Source organism: Mastigoproctus giganteus, chromosome 3 (genome assembly GCF_048544385.1).
Source record: "Mastigoproctus giganteus isolate SK-2022 chromosome 3, ASM4854438v1, whole genome shotgun sequence".
Taxonomy (NCBI): Eukaryota; Metazoa; Arthropoda; class Arachnida; order Uropygi; family Thelyphonidae; genus Mastigoproctus; species Mastigoproctus giganteus.
The window spans coordinates 70,111,312-70,136,444 of record NC_143577.1 but is presented as its reverse complement, the minus strand read 5'-3'; the positions used below and the strand labels follow the sequence as shown (position 1 = coordinate 70,136,444).

The 25,133-nt window shown below is 37.5% G+C and overlaps 1 protein-coding gene across 2 annotated transcripts in view; it reads right to left on the bottom strand.

Moving 5' to 3' along the window:
* The window catches only part of LOC150088069 (TAR DNA-binding protein 43-like), a 62,027-nt gene extending 42,097 nt beyond the window's left edge, over positions 1-19,930 (bottom strand). For both annotated transcript variants that reach the window (XM_090369325.1, XM_090369324.1), the window contains exon 1: positions 18,371-19,930. In XM_090369325.1, coding sequence (XP_090225451.1) covers positions 18,371-19,818 — 1,448 coding nt within the window. In that variant the 5' untranslated portion in view covers positions 19,819-19,930. The remainder of the gene's footprint in view (positions 1-18,370) is intronic.
* Positions 19,931-25,133: the final 5,203 nt, after the last annotated feature.

Sequence of the window (25,133 nt, the reverse complement as noted above, 5' to 3'; positions counted from 1 at the left end):
AAAAAAACTGTGCGCCTCCCATCAAACACAACCGTTGCACTGATTATATAATTATGTTAATTTTCTTTTAAATTTCGTAGATTTGATAATAGAGAGCTATTAAGTGCTTGATAATTCCTATATTCTATTATATTATGAAACAACAGGATTACCGTATTTCCTCATGTATAAGACTCATCTTTTTTCGAAAAATTTGGGGTCTAAAAACTGGGTGCGTCTTATACAGTGGTTGTAGATTTTTTTTTTTTATTTGCATTTCCCGCTTTTTCGCGATTCTTGTCTTTGCACTCATTGTTTCGCACTTGTTACCGATATATTAGGTTACATTTTGCCACGTTCTGCCCAGAAATGGCCCAGAAAAGATTTTCGTACAGTGCTGAATTCAAGTTAGGTTGAATGGAAATCGTGCTGCTGAACTTAAGTTTCGTCCTCCTCCAACTGAGAAAACAATCCGAGACTGGCTACGGGAAGAAGAAACCCTACTGAAAACGCCACGGCAGAAGAAGGCCATTAGAGGCAAGTCAGCAAAATGGCCTGATTTAGAGAGGGAATTGAAGATGTGGATTGAGGAGCAAAGGGCAATTGGAATTCCTGTGTCCACAAAGATGGTTCACAGCATGAGGCAAGGAGAATTGCTGATGAAAAAGAAGTTACTGATTTCAAAGGAGGACACAATTGGTGCTTCAGGTTCATGAAACAGAATGGACTAAGCATGCGTACACAAAAGCATGCGTACCTGAAAGCTATGAGCAGAAGGTCCTTGAATTTCATCGTTTTGTCATTCAATGTCGGAAGACACATCAGTTTGAGTTGGGACAGATTGCAAATAAGGATGAAGTCCCCCTTCAATTTGATGTCCCAAGTAACAGAACTGAGAAGAAGGGGGTGAAAACTGTAACTGTGAAGACAAGTGGACATGAAAAGAGCCATTATACAGTTGTTCTAGCTTGTTGTGCCGACAGAACCAAGCTGCCTCCTATGCTGATTTTCAAATGCAAAACAATGCCAAAAGAAGACATTCCTCAAGGAATGATTGTCCACATTCATGTCAAGGGTTGGATGGTTCAGGATAGGACGAAGATCTGGTTTGAGAAAGGTTGGAGCAGGAGACCAGGTGGGCTCTTATGCAAACCTGCCCTATTGGTGCTTGATCAGTTCAGGGCACACAACAAAAAATACAAAGAAGATTGCTGCAGAGCAAAAAACAAAACTTGCCGTCATACCTTGACATCCCAGCTCCAACCACTTGATGTCAGCATTAACAAACCCTTCAAAGCTGCCATGAGAGATGAATGGAACCAATGGATGAAGTCTTCTGGGGATAATTTGACACCATCAGGAAGAGTGAAGAAACCAACTATAGGAGAAGTTTGCACCTGGGTGAAAAGATCCTGAGATAATATCAAGATTGAGATCGTTGTCAAGTCATTTAAGAAGTATGGCATTTCAAATGCCATAGATGGAACTGAGGATGAGGCAATATATGAAGACAGTGATTCGTCATCAGACACAGATGAGGACAAGCTAATGGATGGGGCCCTGAGTGCCAAGTGATAGTGACAAGCAATTTTCTTCCTGCGAATATATAGTGCTCTCCCAAAGTGTAATAGTTTTGTTTCTTTTCTAGTGTCACCTGTTCTTTTGTGTACTTGAAGAGGTTCTGTACTTTAAAGGACAAAAGAAAGAACCAAGAGAGGAAATCTACCTTTCTTTTTTATTCTATATATTCATTACTAACCCTTTACTTACTTCAACAACCGCTTGGTCACTGGTGGCACTGCTCCTGCCTCCACATGGCAGGGCCGGTAACCTGGGGATAAGACAACCCCCGGGGTTAAAAGGAGCAGAGATGGAAACAAGTGATTTTCAACGCTTAGAGCCGAAGAGCTCTCAAGCAAATGACATTCACGACACTGTCTATGACTTCTCTCTCTCTCGAAGAGAATGAAGAAAGACATTGGCAGACAGGAATTACCATCATTCTTGATAATACATTCTCTGTCAACACAACCCGTGGGCAAGCTCTCCCCCTTTATCATTCAGAGATGCCTCGAACATGCCGCAGGTTCACCAAAAATGGTGAAACGTCTCCAATCTGGAGATTTATTAATAGAGACCACCAATTCTCGACATTCTGAACTATTATTAAGTCTGACATCCTTGAGTGGAATCCCAGTTCAAATCACACCACATATCACCCTCAATTCTTCAAAGGGAGTGATCACTGAATGGGATCTATTGAACGTTCCTGAAGATGAAATAGCCCAGGAACTTAAAGAACAAAAAGTCACTCAGGCAAAGAGGCTCATGATCCGAAAAGATGGCAGTCTAGTTCCTAGTTCCTACCCAGAGTATAATTTTAACTTTCAGTTCACCAAACCTACCAGCTTCAGTCAAGGCAGGATATTTAAACTGTCGTGTTCGGCCATATATTCCAAACCCCCTAAGATGTTTTAAATGCCAGAAATTTGGCCATTCCCAGACAGCATGCCATGGAGACGCAACATGTGCAAACTGTGGGTGTAAAACTCACACACGAAACAGAATGTAAGGCACCAACCCCACAGTGTCCAAACTGCAAGGACAGCCATCTGGCATACTCCAAAGACTGCGACCTCTGGAAGCTGAGAAAAAATATACAAAAGTATAAGGTTGAAAATAAAGTTTCCTACCAAGAGGCAAGAAAACAAGTAAGATTAAGTAATCCAAAATGCACTTATGCCTCTGCTACTTATAGTCACCAGTCAGTAGCATGTCAGACACAAGTGTCCATCCCTCCAGATACATCGATCTCAGACTGGGCTCGATCAGTCCTCTCGGTCCAACATCCATCAAAGGCAGTCAATCAATGCAGTAATATGCCACTGACAGTTCCATCCCAGAGACTTCCCCGTTGTCAAGCAGCGGAAAATTTGCAAAAATTAGATCCAGTTGAGGTGAAGCAATCTCGTCCCCTCAAGTATGGACACCGATGATACTACCAACTCAGAAGATCTGCTTGAAATACATGCAGATGATGATATGGAAGAAGGCAATGACTCAAGACGCCCAAATTTTTCAAGAAAAGAAAAATCAAAACAAGACAGATATAAACAAGCCACTCACAAAAAGCAAACAGACTCCTCTTCCGCTCAAAAAACCAAATAATGGAACAAATCGTACAATGGAACTGAAGAGGTTTTCGTAGCAATATTTATGATATCTATGAACTAATTAACTGTTACAATCCTGCTGCCATATGCTTGCAAGAGACAAATCTAACAACAAAAATATCCATTTCAGTCAAAAACTATACTATTTTCAGAAAAGATCGATCTGAAACTAACAGCCCCTCATGGAAGAGTAGCTATACTAATGGAATCATGAGTCCCTCCAGGCACATTCCATTGCAAACACCATTAGAAGCTGTTGCTACCCGTATAGTAATCGGTATCACACTGACAGTAGCCTCAATTTATCTTCTGCCAAATCAATCATGCACAATTCAGCAACTGTTAAATCTAATTTCTCAATTACCACCTCCTATTTGTTTACTAGGAAATTTTAATGGGCATCATCCATTATGGGGATCTCTGGTCTCAGACGGACGTGGTGAACTCATTGAAATGTTACTTGACCGAGAAAATTTGACACTATTGAATAATGGCTTACCGACATATATTCATTTTCCTACTGGGTCAACCAGTGCAATAGATCTCTCAATTTGCTCTCCGATCCTCTTCCCAACTATAGAGTGGGCAGTACATGACAATTCTCTAAATAGTGACCACTATCCGCTGATCTGTAGTATTCAAACCATCCATTCCAAACAAACTGAAACAAAAACAAAATGGAAATTTTCCAAAGCAAACTGGACGAAATTTACCAGTCATGTATCTTTTGATGATGACACCATAGAGTCTTCTGCTATTGACACTGTCACTGATCATATCACAATGCAGATACTAACAGCTGCAAAAGCCGCCATCAAATGTCTCAAAAAAGAAACCATCAGTATACCAATCACTGGTGGAATGGTGATTGTAATAAAGCGAAGAGAGAAAAAAACAAAGCTATGGAACACCTTCCACAAACATCCCACCACTGCCAACCTTATTAACTTCAAGAGACTGAGAGCCAAAGCTCGTTATATCCGGCAGAAGGCGAAAAAAGACTCATGGATAAAATTTGCCTCCTCAATCAACAAAGATACTGATACCCAAATAATCTGGGAAAAAATAAAGAAACTAAATGGTAAATATCATAAGTTGCCTTCTCCTATTATTAATTGGAATGGGAAGGAGATCTCATCTGCTGATGAAATTGCCAATGCCCTAGGAACGGTGTTTTGTGAATTGTCTGCCTCAACTGCATATCAACCATCTTTTCAAAAAATCAAAGCTGAAGCTGAGAAAAGGAAACTAAACTTCAAAACTACATGTCCTTTTACCTATAACCAACCAACCAACTGAACTGAAAGAATCTATATATACCTCAAGAAACAGCTCTCCTGGCCCTGATGGAATCTACAATATAATGATTCAACACCTCAATCAGAAATCACTAATTTCATTGCTAAACTTTTACAATAGAATATTCTCAGAACATATATTCCCTACTTCCTGGTGACATTCTTACGTAATAGCCATACCTAAACCTGGAAAAGACCATTCGATTCCTAACAACTATAGACCAATTTCTCTAACCAGCTGCCTAAGTAAGACTTTGGAAAAAATGGTTCACCATCGACTCACCTGATACCTTGAATCCGAAAACATAATCAGTAATAATCAGTTTGGCTTTCGGAAGAATAGATCTTCCCTAGACCTCATGACCAAAGCCAAATCCATTCATCAGAAATCAACATCCGTCATGATATGCCTTGATATAGAGAAGGCCTTTGATACTACATGGCGCTACGGTATCTTAAAAGATCTCCATTCTATTTATATGAGAGGCCATTTACTATATTTTATTCAAAGCTTCCTTCAGCACAGATCTTTCCAGGTGAGGTACTGGCAGGTTTTATCTCAAACATATATTCAAGAAGAAGGAGTCCCACAAGGCTCTGTTCTTAGCCACTCTGTTTGCAATACGAATAAACAACATCACAAACAGCATTCCAAATACCGTTGACTCGTATCTCTATGCAGATGATCTTACCATATCCTGCCATTCGCAGAATATGAACTATATTGAGAGGCATCTACAAATATCCATTAATAACATTGAATTATGGATTGAGCAAAATGGTTACAAACTGTCAAGCCGCAAATCTACAGCTATACATTTCTTCACGAAGCGCACAATGCATCCTGAACCTGAGTTGCACTTGGCCGATCATCCACTACCAATTGTGAACAGTATTCACCTCCTAGGACTAATTTTTGATAAGAAGTTAAACTTCCAGGAGCACATCAAGAATCTAAGAACCACTTGCACAAAGAAAATGAATATACTCCGGGTCATCTCCAGTACATCTTGGGGCACCGATCGTTATAGCCTGCTCCACTTATATAAATCTCTAATTAGATCTCGGTTAGACTACGGAGCACCTGTTTATGACTCATCTAGGGAGAGCACCTTGGCCCGTCTTGCACCCATCCAACATTCTTCTCTTAGGCTAGCCCTTGATGCATATAGAACATCACCAGTTCAAAGTCTTTATGTTGAGGCTCACGAACCTCCACTTAGCATCAGAAGAAAGATGTTTCTGATAAACTACTCAGCTAAAATTAAAAGCCTGCCTACTCATCCGATTTGGCCACTGTTGCATAATCCTCAATTGAAAACCCATTATGCAAATAAACCTAGAACAATTCGACCTTCTAGTATCAGACTACAGAATCTAACAGAAAGCTGGAATATTCAGCTTGATAATATCATCAGAGAAAAAAAAGATCCGGATCCCGGGGTGGACTAACTTCACACTTTCTTCTGATGAATACTTTGAGCAATGGGGTAAAGGCTCTATAGCAGATATTAACATCCAACAACTACATGTTGCTCACTCACAAAAGTATCCCCACTTTACCAAAATCTATACTGATGGTTCGAAGTCTGACAATCAAATGGGTGCAGCTGCCGTCTTCCCTAATACAACTGTTTCAATTTCACTTCCAACCAAATGCAGCAGCTACACTGCTGAGCTCCATGCCATTAAGCTTGCTCTGGCAAACATCTCGCTAATTCCAATAAATAAAAGTATAATATATATACTGATTCACAGAGTGCTCTTTTAGCTTTGAAAAAGACTTCCTCACCTAAAAATCCTTTATTAAAGCTCATAAAACATAAGCTGATGCGTCTTCATGGGCATCAGGAAAATTGTTATCTTTTCATGGATCCTGGCCACAGCGGTATTCCAGGAAATGAATATGCAGACAGTGCAGCTAAGTATCCTTCCATCATATCCTCAACAAATGACCTAGTCCCATATCCTGATTATACACATAACATACGGAGAACATCTATGGAACAATGGACACTTCTGTAGAAAATGCAAACAAATAACAAGCTATTCCAAATAAAACCTGAACCACAATTATGGACTTCTAGCCTTCGTAAAAATAGAAAAGAAGTAATCTTAGCCAGAACTCGTATAGGTCACACTCGCCTTACACATCTCTATCTGTTTATAGGAAACAATTCTCCGCAGAGTGCGCACTGCTTGCAACCACTTATAGTAAAACACATACTCCTTGAATGTAACTTGTTCAGCAATGCCCGACGAATGTCTTTTAGTTTCATTTCAGATCTACAGTAACCTCTCTCTCTGAATAGCATAATAGGTAAAGAAGCAAATCTCTCTGAATTCTTTTTCTATATAAAACAAATAAAAAAATGTATGACTGTTTCTAACTGCTCACCGTGCAGTTATCATAAGTAACTCAATTAATTTGGGAGGCACAATATGGCCTAAGTAGCTCTTGCGCCAGAAAATACCACAACTAATGGATGGGAGTTTTGACAGTGATGAGTTGTATGAATTTTATGATGAATAAAACTTGAGTTCAATAACTTTATGTAATACATTTTTTTTCAAATTTCAGGCCACAAAATTAAGGTGCGTCTTATACATAGAAGTGTCTTATACATGGGGAAATACGGTACCTTTATTTTAGATATAGGAAGCTTCTTTTCCAACCAACTCTCCTAATCCAATGTGCTAATAATTCTTTGGGAAGGCGATATCAAATTTACAAAACATGTGGGACATCTTCCCCACTGTCAGAACCGTAGTGTTCAGACCCCTCGGTCTCAACATTGAGTGCTCAAGACTTCTGTCTTCAAACACCATACCTCTGGCAGCAAGGAAACCATTACGTGGATTGACATAAAATTAAATTTTGAAGGTCTAAACCGCTTAATAAATATGGACCGATTATTTTTTCCGGTCCTATAGCTTGACATTAGAGTTAAATTTAGGGGTCTAAAAAGTTCAATGGATATGGGGGAATTATTCTCTACGTTCCTTAAGTCGGACTAGAACTTTTCGGGGCGTCATGTTCATAGGAATAGAGCAACTCACAATTAATCCGAAACTTTTGCCTTATGTTATAGTGTTTGTTCTTCACGCATGCATATAAGTGACCAATTGTCGGACAATAGGAATGGTCTATGGATATTGATTGAAGTTTCATGTAGTTTCATCTCTTAAGGTTTCCACAATAAGTAGTTTGTGGTAGTTGTTGAATATTTATAATTTTTGTTTCATTAAAGTCGAATGAATGTCGTTCATTTATTGCGGGGAATGAAAGTTTCGATGCATTTGAATGACCTGCCCGCACAGAAGCTTCGTGTTGTTTTGCTCGAAGCTGTGCCACTCCCACGGTAGATCCTACATAAATAGCATCGCAATTTTTGCGTGGGATGCTGTATACCAGGTCATGCTGTGATTGGAATGTGGTGTTTGAAGGTCGATTTCTGAAGAATGTGTATAATTTGTTCATGGGTTTTGCTATGATTTTCATGTCGGTTCCCCTGCATATTTGGTTAAGTTTATTGTGACAGTACTCAACATATGGAATGGTGATGTAATGTATTTTGGTCTTGTCGGATTTTTGTGCAATGTTTGTTGTGAGGTTGTTGTCATTTATTTTTTCACGGGCTATTGTTTTAACTTAGTTTATATAGGTTAGCGGGTAACCCCTATTTGAGAATCTTCTAGTTAATTCATTTATTTCTGTCTTTAGAGAAATCTGGGTGGAAGAATATATAAAGGGGTTAAGAAATTGATTCAGCATAACCGATTTTTTGTATGGTTGAGGATGATAACTGTGGAAATGCAAAAGCATTCCCTTATTAGTGGGTTTTCTATATGCTGAAATTTAGTTTTTGGTCTAATTTGTGTATGGTAAAATTAAGGAAATTTATGGAGTGCATTTCTGCTTCAATTTCTAATTCAAATTTTAATCTCTGATGGATGTTATTAAAAACCTGTAGAATATTGTTTATGGTCAAATGATCTGTGATAATTAGGATGTCATCCAGATATCTTCCGTAATATGTGATCTGTGGTATAAATGGATCAAGATGGATCTTTTCTAATTTGTCTAAGTATAGTTCAGCAATGAGTCCACTGATGTTCAGGCCCATTGGGAGGCCGAAAATCTAGTCTATATTTTTTCTTGAAAGAGAATGCAATTAGCATTTACTAATAGTTTTGTTAGTGCAAAGATTCTGTCTTTGGGGAGTGTGGTGTTATTAATTTTTATGTTATCATCGTTTAAGTAGGCCCAGACTATGTCTAAGGCGTAAGGTACATTTACGTTAGTGTACAGTGAAGTCACATCCAGTGAATATAACTTCATATCCTCCTTGATATAGAGATCTTTAAGGTTCATGAATAAAGCATCGTAGTTTTTTATGTTATATGTTAGGAGTTCTCGAAGTGGTTTTAGAATTGGGTAGATGAACATGGCTAAGGAAGCAAAAGCTGAATTCTTATATGACATGATTGGACGTATTGGGTATCCTGTTTTGTGTAATTTTACTTGGCCGAATAAGGTTGGAATATTGTATGTGCAGGCTTTAATTTGTTTAAGTTGGGCCATAGTGATGTGGTCATCTTTCCTATAGGTGGTGAGCATTTTGTTATATTTGTTAACTAGGCTGTCTGATGGTGCAACCTCTTCGTATGTCGAGCAAAACAACACGAAGCTTATGTGTGGGTGGGTCGTTCAAATGCATCGGAACTTTCGTTCCACACAATAAATGAACGACATTCATTTGGCTTTAATAAAACAAAAATTATAAATATTCAACACAACTACCACAAACTACTTATTGCGGAAACCTTAAGAGATGAAACTACATGAAACTTCAATCAATATCCGTAGACCATTCCTATTGTCCGACAATTGGTCACTTATATGCATGCGTGAAGAACAACCACTACAACATAAGACAAAAGTTTCGGATTACTTGTGAGTTGCTCTATTCCTGTGAACACGACGTCCCGAAAAGTTTCTAGTCCGACTTAAGGAACATAGAGAATAATCCCCCCATATCCATTAAACTTTTTAGACACCTAAATTTAACTCTAATGTCAAGCTATAGGACCGAAGAAAATAATCGGTCCATATTTATTAAGCGGTTTAGACCTTCAAAATTTAATTTTATGTCAATCCACGTAATGGTTTCCTTGCTGCCAGAGGTATGGTGTTTGAAGACAGAAGTCTTGAGCACTCAATGTTGAGACCGAGGGGTCTGAACACTACGGTTCTGACAGTGGGGAAGATGTCCCACATGTTTTATAAAATTGATATCGCCTTCCCAAAGAATTATTAGAGCGTTGGACTAGGAGAGTTGGTTGGAAAAGAAGCTTCCTATATCTAAAATAAAGGTAATCCCTGTTGTTTCATAATTTAAATTTCATGTATGTTCTTTTAAATAATTTATTTTCTTTTAAATTTCATGCAATTCACTTATGTTAAAAAAAAGAGACAAAAAGATTTAAAACAAATAAGTGCATTATTAAATATACCCAAGAGAAATAACTTCCAGTTTGTGAATACATATACAGTGCATTCCCGTTAACTGGGGCACCGGTTAATCGGGGCAGCCGCTTATTTGGGGCAAATTATGAAGAACAGAAACAAAACAAATATTTAGCTTGAATATGTTCCGCTTATTTGGGCCAACTCGCCACTTAATTGGGGAAATGAAGGTCTTGATTGAACAATAAACTATATTTAGATGGTGCGCACAAACATCTAAATATAGTTTATTGAACGATAAACTAATTTAGATGGTTCGTAACAAAGAGATCATGCGGGCAGCAGCCGAATCAGTTATTGCGAAGTCGTGTACAGTGGTTGTTTTAAGTTTGTTCTGTGTCGTGGAAATCGGATTCTGAAGAAATTTTGCTTGCTGTTGTTTACAATCACACTAGGTAGATATGTATACATCTTGTGGGTTAGAATAGATTAAAAACTGTACCAAACAGTTTTGCACTGATTTTGGTTTCCCCCTCCCTTTCTTTCAGTACATTTAAGACCCCCTGTCAAGATTTGTAGCTTTCAGAAAAAAATCTCTATTCTTGACAATATAAAAAGTCAACCTCCTAACATCAGTCATCGTCAGCTAGCAGAGATAATAAAGGTGCCAAAATCTACAATTTCATGACTGCTACAGCAACAAGAAAAACTTAGAGAGGAGTGGACATTGCGCATGGATTTAAAGAAAACAGGTCATAAGCGAAAGAGGGAAGGCAAAGATCCAGACGTTGAAGATGCTTTGAATCAATGGTTTTCCACTGTATCTAAACGAGGAGTGCGTGTAAGCAGCCCTATGCTAAAAACCAAGTCAGAAGAGTTGGCCCAAAAGCTAGGTCACGTAAATTTCAAAGCAACAGATGGTTGGTTGTCTCGATGGAAGTGTAGACATGACATTAGTTACAAAACAGCACATGGCGAGAAGGACAGTGCTGATGCTATGAGTGCTGAGCAATAGAAATCTGAAAAACTGCCAGAGTTGCTTAAAAATTTTAGTGGGGATGACATTTACAATGCAGATGAAACAGGTCTGTATTATCGTGCTATGCCGGATGGTTCCCTCAGCTATCAACACATAACACTGTCCGGTTCAAAGAAAGCAATGGATCGTGTAAGTGTTGTGCTGCTCAAACATGTCAGGAAATGATAAACTCAAACTTTTGGTTATTGGTAAAAGTGCCAAACTTCATTGTTTCAAGGGGCTTACAATACGCAGATTGCCAGTTTTGTATTATGCCAATAAGAAGGCATGGATGACCACATACTTTTACGCAATGGCTAATGAATTGGGACACGGAACTGCAACGGAAGTCCAGAAAAATTCTGTTGATATTGGACAACTGCACTGCACACTCTAATGTAGCTGGTTTAAAAAATATTGAACTGGAATTTTTACCCCCTAACACCACATCCCTGATACAGCCTATGGACGTGGGAATTATAAAAAATTTGAAGACCTATTATCGCGGAAAGGTGGTTAATCACATCCTTGAAGCAATTGAGGAAAATCTGCTGACATCATCTTCGAAATCAATAGAGGTTAGCGCAAAAGTTTCAACGTTAAAAGCTGTACAATTTATCGCCGATAGTTGGCGAGGAATAAGCAGCAAAACAATTCGGAATTGTTTTGCTAAATGTGGTTTCACAACTAATTGTGATTCAGACGCGATATGCTGTACAGAAAATGAAATGGCTTTGGAACTGCAACAGGTCCAAAATTGTGAAGAATTTTTAACGATTGATGATGGCCTTCAATGCCACGATGAAAATGAAGATTACGAGGAAACGATTATTGAATAAATTGCGGCAAAACACTCAGAGACACCAAAAGACCAAGAAAATTATGACGATGATATACCTAAACGAGTGACTAACCAGGATGCCAGGAAATGTATCGCTGAATTGAGATGTTATTTCATGCAGGAAGGCAATGAAGGCAGTCTTTTATCAGCATTAGATACCTGCGCCGACTTTGTTCATAAAAATGGACAAAAAAGAACACGTCAGGGTATACTGTGTGTGCCCACACGGTGTGCGCCCCCATGCGGCACAACATCGCTTCACAATAAATGTGTCGGCAGGTATGGTCAGTGACTGCTTAGTCGGCCCATACCTGTTACCATCCCACATGAACTCCGCTAAATATCGTATCTTTCTTGAACAAGTTCTACCAGGGTTACTTGACAATGTTCCAGAAAATGTGAGACGCAACATTTGGTTTAAACATGACGGGGCACCTGCCCATTATGGAAGATGCATTTGTGGCCATTTGAACATGTGTTTTGGGCATTGATGGACTGGCCGTGGTGGACCCGTTGCCTGGCCCCCACACTCACCGATTTATCGAGCCTTGATTTCTTTCTGTGGGGACCCTCAAATTTATCGTGTATGAATCGCCTGTAGAGAAGGAAATGGATCTCATGGCAAGACTCGTCTGCGCTGCTGCTACTGTCAAAGAAACTCCAGGTGTGTTCAACCGAGTCCACCAATCCATTCTGTGTCGGTGTCACACATGCATCGCGTCTCATGGTGGAACCTTCGAGCATCTGTTGTAACGTCATGAAACGCATCCATCTCGTACTCCATTGTTAATATTATGTCAAATAAATGTTTGCCACTAATTACTGTCTTGTGTCATTTCTGCTTCTTGTGCCTCTGCTACTACTTTCCCGTGACGTTTCCAGTTATGGGTTCCTATGCGATTCACATTCCTTTAGATGTCACCTACCTTCCCCAAACGTTTTTACCACTATTTTTGAGACACCCTGTATAGGTAAATATAATATATATGAGTATAATAGTCATTGTATGTCCCGCAAAATTTTAGCATCTTGAAAATGTGTGCCGCAACAACGAAAAGGTTGAGAAACACTTCAGTAGAGCGTCGATAATCTGAACTACTGTAACTGGGACTGGGGATACTTTGGACTTCTGATTTGTTTAGATTTTCAAGCTTATCAAAAATACTGCTCTGGAGACTAAAAAAAAAAAAAAAAAAAAAAAGGTTTAGTAAGTTTATAAATAAAATCAATAAGTTGTACTTATGCATTTTTATTGATAGGTAACAAAACAAATGTAACTTTCATCCACAATATCACATACATATAGGCCTTTAACAAAAATAATTACTTATTTTTTGCTGCACCATTTTTGAACTTCGTTTCTTTGCTGGCAGATCTCTATCTTTTCAGCAAGAGTAGTTGAGAGTTGGATAACATTTGGTTTGTTGATCGTCTGTCGATTTTCACGTATCATTTAATTTTGTTAATTGGAAAGGTAATAAAAGTGAAATTTGTGCTTTATATCTTCATTTTTATAGCCTGTGGATAATAATCCTCTGATCTGATTTTCACTTATTAGAATTGCCGTTTAATAGAATCGAAATTCAATTCACAAATGTGATCACAATAACCGGTACTTACTGTAATTATTTTATGGCACCTGCATAAAAAATAAATAAATAAATGCTGGCTCATTTGGATTATTGATGTTTCATATTATTGACGTTCAGATTTTCGACACTCTACTGTATATCTAACTAGCCTAAAAATGGATGGGTTTTAAATGGTAAAAAAATTATAAAAATATAAGTAGATATGTACCTGCTAAAGTGCTTATTCATAACTAGGTATGTATCTGCCTGTTCATATTTATATTTTGCCATTCAAAACACCATAACCATTTTTCAAAATTCCCACAACCCTACCTAGCTCTAACTGTTCAGAATTGCAAATGTGTTTATACAACTTTCTTACTAATTCTGTACCTCAGAATAAGTCCCAAAATCTTTTGCAAATGCTTTTGAAATGTCCTGTATATATAGTATATTTTATGGACCATAACATGCACTTTTTTCCTGGAAAATGTTACCTAAAATTCCCCTATACCTTATGGTTCAAGTTATACAAAGGTGCACACAGTGGTTTTTATCTCTAGTTGTGTCTCTAGCAACAACTACAGATAGAGGAAAGTATGGTCAAAACATCCAGGTGACCTTCTGAAAAAGCTAGCTCTTTCAGCATGTGATCAGGTCAGATCACATATAACAAAGGCCACAAAAAGGATGTAAAAAAAATAATAATAAAACACAGCTGTGATTCCAGAAGACCTTAGCCAACTGCAGCCACTAAATATCTCAATTAACAAACCTTTTAAACACCATTCATGCATTATGAGTGGACCAAATGGATAATAAACAACTGCACTGGTGTTTGAATGGATGAAAAATTTCAGTGAAACATGTGAGAGTTGCTGTCAATCAAGAAATGTGTGATCGGCAATGCCCATGATGGCAATGAAGACTGCACTCTGAAGAAGGTAAAAGTTCAGACCATAACATTAGTAATGATAAATGTAACAGTAACAACTAGTTTTTGGCATTTTTCAAGGATATTTTTCTTAGTACGCATTTGTGAACCACTGTTTCACATATATGCAATAAAATATATCATTTTCCTAAGATTTGCCTCCTAAAATGTGCATGTCTTATTCACCTGGAAAATATGGGAGATATTTGGATTCAGCTTTGATGAACTTAATTATTCTGCAGAAAGAAAGGAAAAAAAAAAAAAGACTAAATACTGTTATAATGATTACACTATTCACTTTGCTCAGCATAACTTCACTAATACAGGCAAGTTGGCTGATGAGAAAGCAGTAAGCTTAGAAACAACAGTCATGGTGGTGTCTCAGCTTTTTAAATGCATAGCAGATTCACCTCTTTAGGTGATGCTATTTAAAAAGATATTTACAACAAGCAGAACTGTGGACAACAGTATTTAAGTTGGACATACAGTAATAGCAAGCTTTAGTACCAAGTTTTTGGCACTGATCTTTTGAGGGATCAAAAGCTCTCCCATGATTGTGTACCTAACCAGCATTACCCTCAAATCCATTAGATAAAATACTGTTAGCCATTATCATTTAGAAACGATCTAATGAATATATGGTATCTCAATTCCAAACTGTGATTTTCATAATTGAAAAAAAATAAATAATAAATAAATATAATTAACCCTAGAATGGTAATGATAATCACACTGATTAAATTTATATGGATATCTAATTTTTATTTATAAAAACGTCTCAAAATATTTTATTTACAAAATACATAGTACTTTATTAATCATTATTATCATTAGCATTAAAAAATATTAGCATAGAAACCTGATACTCTGGGCAAAGGTTTTTTTTTTTTTTCAATCAATGTTAACCAAGTCTCAAGTGGAACTTGACTTTTTTTTTTTTAATGAATATTTGATTGACATCTTCAGGTTAACTTCGGGTCAGAGCTCTTTTTTTTTTTTATATTGTTGTCAATATGCTAATTCCTTGTAAAGCTCTAATATGATTTTTAAACTCATCGCTAAAGGTACTGATACAGAAAATAAGTTTAATAAGTTCATTACTAAATAATTTGTAAATCATAGACCACAGCGACAAACTACTAACTTTAAGGTCAAGTTACTGAAGGAAGGCAGCATTGTTGGAGGGGATGGCTGTCATTGACCATTCAAATACGAAATGGAAGGCACTGTTTTGCTAGCTACACGTCACATTTACATATATTACCTTTCTAGGGCTAAGTGGGCGAGATTACACACTCATAAGACTCGTTTTAAATAAAAAAAGGAATTGAACCACATCAATAAACTTCTGTACAAGTTACAAAACTAAATCTGCTTCACAGTTCACTGATATTTTAAATAAACTTGTTTTGCTTGCCCCTACACAGAAAAATCAATATTTTTTTTTAACTGCTTTTTGATAGCAGAGTCTGAGGCTATGGGTTCTTTCAATGCTTACGAAACTCAAATCTGATCACGTACCCTTCTTGATGCAAGCATACAATGAAAGGTGGAAAAATCCTTAACTTGCCCCTATAACTCAAATCTGATCGCATACCCTTCTTGATGCAAGCATACAATGAAAGGTGGAAAAATCCTTAACTTGCCCCTATATGCATTTTTGAAGAATGGTTCTGCCAGTTTACATGGAGCTGATCACGAGAAATTCTGATAGGAAACTTGACCATAGCAGCCACATGTATGGGTATGTCTTTAAATCTTACTGATAAAAGCCAGTGGGATGGCCATATGTTCAACAATTGCTGCTGCTAAGATATGACCATTCATATGCTAAGAATTCCAATACAGTATATGATCTTAGACATTTACACAACTTAAGAACTTGGTTGTACTTTTTTTTTTCTTTCTTTTTTTTACTTTTTTTTTTACTCTGAACCAAACCAGGGACACTCAAAGGTTCTGCAAATCTTAGTGTCACGATGCAAGTTCCTCCTCAATGAGTTTTAATTTTTGTTCTATTCACTTTCATACAATAAAAACAACCATATGCAGTACCCCAACCATGAAAAATTTGTAAATTTCCAGTCAAGTGTTTAACCATGACTGATACAACAATGAATCCCCATTTGGATCATGTTACATTATGTATCCATATTACATAGCAATTTAACAATTCTTCAGAAAAATTTTTTTCTGGGAAGATTTGGAGAAACAGCTATTTATAACTGCGTTTTCATTTGTTTCTTTACAGGATTGTTTAATGTCATTACAGATGTGTTTTAAGGAAGATTTAAATGATTCATGCAAAGAGCTGTCCTTTTAAATATAAATCCTGAGAAGTGTTGTAGTTGTAGTATTCGTATATCTTCCATTGCAGAAATGGATCAGATTCCTAAAAAAAATGGTCTAAAATTGTATCTTTACATGAGCACATTTCCCTGACTCAGAGTGTAAAGATAGTTTGGGAACTGTTAAACTAATCAAGCTGAAACATGAGAACAGAAAAGGCTGATGCTGATAGAAAAGAAAAATAACACCCGAAACTAACTTATATAATCAGAAGCAAAACTATCCTCATATACAAAGGATTTGGCTGCAACCGGTGTCAAAATGTATGTTTTAACAGTTTGTTGCAGTCCTTTAAAAGTTAGCCTGAGAGCTTAAAAGCCAATCAAAAAGCAACTTTTGACTGAAGCTATGAAGAAAAAAAAACAAAACTGAAATGGGCCAATAGGCATAAAAGCTGGACTAAAGAAAGTTTCTTTGCTGATGAAAGCCATTTTTAGGTGCAAGAAACGAGACTTGCGCATGTAAGGAGGTCAGATGGAGAAAGCATATCTGCTAAGCATATTGCAGGCGACCACAGCAAAGTGGTCAGGAAAAATTATGCATAAATACATGTACTCTGCATGAACAAGGTTCAAGTTCATGTAATTGCCATATACAGTGCTTTTTCTTGTATTCTCTCTCTCTCTCTACCTTGTAAATTCCACTGAGTATGTAGTCACCCTGGAGTATAAACAGCAAATTTATTTCATTTATATACTACTAAAAATTCTATTTAAAAACATTTTGGGGTTCTTTCCCATATCAAGGCACCAGATCCCTTGCATCTATATATAGGATGATAAAAAGTGACAAATACATACCAATTTTAGCAATAAAAGTGAAAGCAGTACTGTCAAAATTGAATAAGTTAGATGCAGCTGGGAATGCCATTTTTGCTCCCTGCTTTTCATCCAAAAACAGAATGCAATGCAATTTTTTTTAGAGGAAACAATATAAACTGGTTGGAATGGTCTCAAAACTTACCTAATCTCGATCCTACTGAAATTCGATGGACTATCTGTAAGGAAAGGCTCAAAAAATGGACTGTACAACAAAAGTGATAAAGGCTTATTCTTATGTGTCAATTTTAATAAATGGGAATAAACTGCATTTGGAATGCAAAAATAAGTGTCCACTTCTGCAGAATGGCATAATAAATTAATCTAAAATGTCAGTCTAACCAAAAATAGACAGATAATATATAGTCAACCCTTAGGATAAATTAATACAGAAACTTTCTATTGCAAACATGCAAACTTTCACAAAGCAAGAAAATAAAATGTGCTTTTTAAAAAGCCATTAAAAAGAAAAACAAGATTCTTTATTCTTCATCCTGTTACCAACATTCTTGTCCTAATTTTGGAATGCAGTAGAATTTCAATGTGCAAGGGCAAGCAAATTATATATGCCACTGAACCATATTGTTTATTTATATTGTTAAAAACATGTGAAAATAAGAATTACTCATCACACTCTCTTCATTTAGCCAGAGGAAACACCAATTTCATTTTCAAATACACATTTCATACAAGCAAAAATGCAAGATAACATTCTGCTAACATAATAATACACTTTATTACAATACATATACTGGTACACAAAGGCAATCACTCCAAACACAAGATATGGTTTGATTTTGAATGCATCATGCATGCAAGCATACATACATACAAATTCATTCATTTCTAAAAATACAGATAGAATATTAGTGTTTTGCAAGGAGGAAATAAAGAAAAAAGGATAAAATCATTCACTCACTGTGACACTGACAACCCATAACCTGATTTCACATCTCTCTGAGGCCAAGGGCCATGTGTAGCATTCGCTGCCTCTGCGGTAGGCTGTGTTTGATTCAGCCACCCTAAGTGTCCTGTAGCATCGATTGCGCCTCCAAAACTGGAACTCACCCCTGGCTGATTAGAATTTGGTACTGCACTCAGGCCTTGAACTTCTGCTTGACCTGTGCCTGCCTGAGGCAAAAAATTACCACCAAAAAGGCCCAGGCCTGCTTGGCCCAAAGCAGCTGCAACAACTGGTAATGCAGCACCCAAATTTAGAGCTCCCATGCCTATTGTTGGTGGTGTGTTATTAAGTCCTTGACCTGTACTTCCTGCCTGACCTACATTCTGATTTGCTCCCAAGCTAACTGTTGGCAAGCCTACACCTGCACTAAGTGTTGCCAATGGAATTTCTCCAGCTCTTTGTACTCCTACCCCTGCTCCTGATGATCCTTGGTTCCATACTGCTCCACCAATACTACCCATTCCTAGTGCTCCATGATGAGCAATTTGACCACTTCCATATGGTGTGGCTGCTCCTCCAGCATAACCACTAAGAGTAGTTGCTAAACCTGAAGCTGCTGCACGACCATCCATTCTACCATATTCACGTAGTGCTTGGTGGGAAGCTCCATCTTTGGGTACTGCATTACTCACATGCACACTGGTTCCTTTGATGATGTGATCCTCTCCACACAACCTTTGTGCGACTTCTGGATCCATGAATGTAACAAAAGCAAATGCTCTGAATGGCTTTGGAATAAAAACATCTGTAACTTCACCAAATTTGGAGAAATACTCACGTAAGTCATCGGAAGTAAGATCTTCTGTACACCTACCAATAAAAACTTTTCGGCTCATTACAGCTATCTGTCCATCTTTAGAATTGGGTACTTTGACGTCACACCACCGACCACTAATCATATGGCGTTTCGACAACACCCTCATTTGTGATTCAAAGTTCGCAAACCTAATAAATCCAAATCCTCTAGATTGGCCAGTTTTAGGATGCATCTTTACTTGTGCCATTAAAATTTCACCAAAAGTTTCGAAGTACTGTCTCAAGTCCTGTTCGGTAGTTTCCCAAGGTAAACCAAGTACAACCAAATCTGAACATTTATGCCTATTTACTAATCGTTTGGTCTTCGCAGTATTATTTTGTAATTGTTCATCTGATTTTCTTTTATTCTCTTTGGGAAAAACACATATAAATGCCAAATTGTTCCATCCATTAATGGGAGGATGTAAACGTCCATCAACAAGACGAACTCCGCGCATGGCACCAGTAATGGGATTTCGGTATTTCAGCCCGCACACACTAGGAAACTGAGCCGACAAGGTTGTAAGCAGCAATGTACCATCATCTTCACACGGTAATTCCATGGGCTCTTCGCTTTCATCTTCTACAACCTGAATGTATGAACTCATTTTGAACTTCTAAGAAAATAAAATACCAAAAAAAAAAAACCGAAAAAGCACAGCACAGTACCGAATGACAAGATGTTAAAACCAAACTTACGCCACACAGCCTACAACATGGCGGCAGAGAACTCCCAGAACCAACAGACGTCGCATGTGAATAATAGAATAACATCATTCTATGAAAATTAAGAGGCAGTACTGTACAGTAGAATGAAACGATTCGAAAACATCACTGTTTATTGCTTCTACCGTGAAGTGTCGCCGACTTCACTTTCAAATTCTGGATCACAGTTTCATATTATTTCATCTATAAAATCTAAATATTAGAATTTAAGCAAATAGAACTGGTGGAGAGAGACGCCAAATGCCTACAATTTAGTTATTTAAAAGATAAATTGTTGATTTAAGGGTGCATGCATAAAGATTCATTAAAGCAGCCAGAACTGTACCTAGGGTAATATACCCCTGCGGGTAAATTACAATGTGTCCTTTTATCTATTGCTGAATGTTTATTATTACTACAAAAATAAAAACAACAACGAGAACAACCTATCCACCCATGTGAATTATGTCCATAAATTGGTTGTTCCTTGAAAGTACCAGTGACATAACTATGCCAATGCAGCTGCATTGGAGCCAGAGCTTGAAACGATTCTCTGAAATTTGGAAGGCAGATTCATTTCTCAAGGCAATTAACGAATTTCATTAATAATTCAGTTTACCTCCTATTCTTGGCTAAACAACACGAATTTCCAGGTTAGAAACCTTGTTGTCCACATGCGATTACAAAGAATTCGGCCATGGAGTGAAAAAAAGCATACAAAACGTAATCCTTATTCGAACCGGCCTTTCCCGCCTGGTTGTGGATGTTGTGGGGTTTTAGGAGAATCAGGGAGTAAGGCCGTATTCCGCCGTATATACTGTCTGTAAATTGCATGTGTTCTGTGGTCGATTTTCTGTTTTCAAAAAGAGAAAAACGAAATACCCGAGTTTCCAGGAGAAAAAAACCAAATCGTTCTCGCGTCAGAACCGACTAACTCAGCCGCGTTCTAAAAAAAGCCCATAAAAATTTCTCACGTCACCGACGGGACTCAAACTTAGGTCATTTTACCCGGAGGGAGGGGAGGACTGCGATTCAACTAGCTCTGCTGCCCACGAGGGCTTTACGCCTAGGGTGACCTTTCCCTTCTTGTATAGTTTTAGACGCATCAGCGACTTTAGCATTTGCAAAGACACACAATGCAGGAAAGCAAGCTTATGCAGCATCAGCCAAAAAAAAAAAGCTCCCTTTTCACCCCTCCGTTCGTTCCAAATACCTGTCCAGCTCAGCCTTACATTTATTTAGGCTATCAACTTCCACAGCAAAAGACGAAAGTCTGTTCCACCAATCAACTACCCGCTGGCTAAAGGCAAACTTCCGCACATCTATCCTAAAACTGACATTCCTCAATTTTAATTTATGCCCTCTCAGGTGATTATTCTGAGTAAGAGGAAAAATCCCATCAGCATTGAGCATGCTCGGATCATTCAAAGCATTATAAATCTCAATCAGATCACCTCGCAGATGCCTACTCTCCAGACACTGTGATTTGCAAAACTTAAACCTTTCTTCGTAAGAGCAACCCTTTGTTCCATTCTCTAATCTTGTTGCCCTTCTCTGTACTCGTTCCAGCAGCTCTACATCCTTCTTGAAATGAGGCCTCCAGACCTGTATACAGTACTCAAGGTGTGGCCTGACCATCGCCTTATACAAGGTGATAATCACCTGCTAGAAAAATTCCTGTATATCATTCACAAGACACCATGAGCTACTCCTGCAAACCGTCTGCACTGCTCGGGAAACTTCATATCTGCCTGCACAATTACCCCAGGTCCTTTTAATTCTCTACCACTGAATAACTGAAATCCCCCCCCACCTGAATAACTCCTCCTGTGTGATTCTTCTCATTTTGAATTTGCTGTTGGTAACATCATGAGTTGGTATAGAATTTTAATACTTGTCTCAGATCTCCGTAGTCGGCTTTACGAAAGCAAACACCCTTCCCTTTACCCTTGATGGTAGTTACCTCTTATACTACATTGCCCGGTATATATTATGCCTGCAGATTTCGTGTATTAAGTATTCGATTTACCTGTTTGGTGGAGAAAAACCACAGTTTCTGCGAGAAAAAAACACATGCAATCCTCGACTGAGACAGACTAAGTCAGCCATGTTGTGAAAAAAAAAAAGCCTATAAAAGTTATAGGCGTTTTATGCCACCATCGGCATTAGAACTGGGGATTTTCCACTTGTTGTGCAGAGGACAGTGCCAGTGGTATAACTATGCCGATAAAGCTGCATTGGGGCTCGAGCTTGAAGGATTCCGTGAAATTTGGAAGACAGATTCATTTCTCAACACAATTAGCGAATTTCATTAATAAACAAGCAATTAAAAAAGAATTAAATGTAACACGTTCTTATCAGCCTGGCAACTGGACCCCCGAGAATTGTTTATACTGATGCTACGCTTATAGAAATATTAGTAAATAAAAGATAGTCTTGAAATATTTAGCAAAACCAGTGTCAAATATAAATATATGCTTTCTTGCATCATATGCCTCTAATAATGCTAATATCACAGTCTGATTTTATTCTAGTGTTGTGAATTTTTATTTGACATTTTTTCTGTATGCGCGTTCTCTGATTGTTGCAGGGGCAATATGATTTATTTTACAATACACAAATTTGTCACTAATATTCAACTTTAACCAGTGTTGTGTTGTCATTTTAACGCCTTTCACACCAGTTTTGCGGGTTGTTTTTTTTTTTTTTATCTGAAACGAAAAACTACAAGGACTTATTGTGAATCCTTTGATTTTTAATCCTCGCCTATGTAGATAAGGTTCTGAAACTGATCCATGCATTTGGAGGATCCCTTCTTGTAATTAGCGTTCATTCTGTGGGGTTTTGGAGGAACCCTTCTTGTAATCAGCGTTCATCCTGTGGGGTTCACAGAGCAGATTAAACAATCACCAGGCAGAGTAAACCGTCAACTTCAGTCAGAAGATTTCGTGGCTTATCTGCTTTTCTAGACGACTACTTCAGTCTGAATTAGACACTTTTCCATAGAGCCAACAGAAACAGAACTTTGTCGCTGGCCATGAATAATACATTTTATAACTCAGATTATAAGCAGAACTTTCTTGCTTTATTAGCAAAGCAAGAAAGTTCTGCAGCTGTGTCAAGCATGGGGATAATCATTTATTCTTATTGTACATTTTCAAGTTTCTTTAGTGTAAGAAAAATATTTTATCAATCATTACCATTACAGCAATTCTCTTCTAATTTGTGATAGAAAGACTGAAGATATAAGTAAATTTATTATTCCAGTATTCATTAGTTTACACGATGGACTACACACAATTATAAATGATCCATGACATCCGCAATCGTCAAACGTTGTCGAGTTTTGATAGCAATAGGTGCGTTACTCATTGCTTTAGTTTTATTTTATATTTTGCTGTTCTTTGCATTTTGTTACAATTTCCCATAACTATTTGTAATTTTATTATTCTGATGTCAATAATTTTTTTATAGAAAATTTGTTGCTGGATCATTAACAGATCCAAGAAAAATATTGTAATATGAATTTTCAACAATTACTCAAAACTCTTCAACTTCCTTTCTTTGAAATTCGACATATGACTTTCAACAGTCTAACTTTCCTAATGTAGAAGATCGCTTCATGCTGGTTTAGCTTTTCGAATTCCTTTCAATCCTTCAGCATCCTGCACAAAACATAGATTCCGTAACTTAAATCATTTTCTCATGCAAATCACTGTTCTGAATAAGTTTAGCATTAGCATTAGCATTATGAGGGCTTAACGTGCAAGAAAGCAAGCTTATATAGCATCAGCTAAAAAAAAAAAACTACCCATTTCATCCATCCATTCAATCCAAATATTTGTCTAGTTCTGGCTTGAACTTTCTTAAGTTCTTGATCTTCACAACAACAGATGGAAGTTTGTTCCAACTATCAACCACACGCAGGTTAAAGGCAAATTTCTGTACATCTATTCTACAATTGGCTTTCCTAAATTTGAATTTATGTCCCCACAGTTGAGTAATCAGAGCAAGAGGTAGAACGCCATCAGCATTGAGCTTGCTAAAACCATTCAAGGCCTTACACGCCTCAATTAGATCACCTCGAAGGTGTCTAGTTTCCATAAGCTGCCATTCTTGTTAACTTTGCTAACAAAAAAGCTGCCTTTCTTGTTAACAAAGAAATTTAACCCTTTATTCAACTCACCAATCTCGTTGTCCTTCTCTGTACTCATTCCAGAAGCTATACATCTTTCTTAAAATCAGGCCTTCGGACCTGTGTACAGTACTCAAGGTGTGGTTTGATCATTGGCTTTTTCATTGGCCTCTGTGAATTAGGGATACATTTGCACAACTCCAGAACATGAGGACTTCCCCTGAGTCCAAGGAAGCTTTCATAATTATTGTTAAGGGGTCTGCTTACTTCCATTGCTGTTTCCTTTAATATTACTGGATAGATTCATCCACACCAGGTGCCTTTCCTATATTCAATGTCAACAGTTCCTCCTTCACTTTGCTCTCAGTTATTACGAAATCATTTAGCTCCCTGCCAGAGTTGGATAAACTTCTGGCACTCACCTCCGCGAATAACTCCTCATGTGTAAATGTAGATGCAAAATACTCATTCAGTTTGTTAGCTACCTGAGAAGGAACATCAACAATTGAACTATCGATATCAAGTGGACCAATCTGATTCATGCCTTTTTTCTAGAGATTACATAAGTAAAAATCTCATTGCTGCTTTTCTTTGCATCCTTTGCCAAAGATTTCTCATAATCTGCCTTTGCCTGCCTAACCTCCTTTGTGACTTGATTATAGACCAGCTTATATCTTCCACAGGCTTCTATGTCACCTGTTAATTTATATGTATTCCATGCATTTTTCTTCTCTGCCACGAGTCTGACACTAGGTCATCTGACATCCATTTAAGCCTAAACCTTGAACAATATTTCTTAGTTAGTATGAAAAGCCTAGTAGCTTCCAAGTTTAATTCTAAATGGATTTAAAAAATCTCTGAAACCAGTGTAGTCACCTTTAAAAAAGTAAAAACCCTTCCATTCACCCCGGATGGCAGTTACATCTTTAAGTAAATCCCACATCAGTTCACTGTGATCATTCCCACCTAGTGGTTCCTTTATCTGCATATTCTTAATGCATGAAAAATCATTGCTGATAATCAAAAAGAAAACATGATAACAAAGTGTTGAAGACAATTTGTTCTTTTTTGTTTGTGATGATT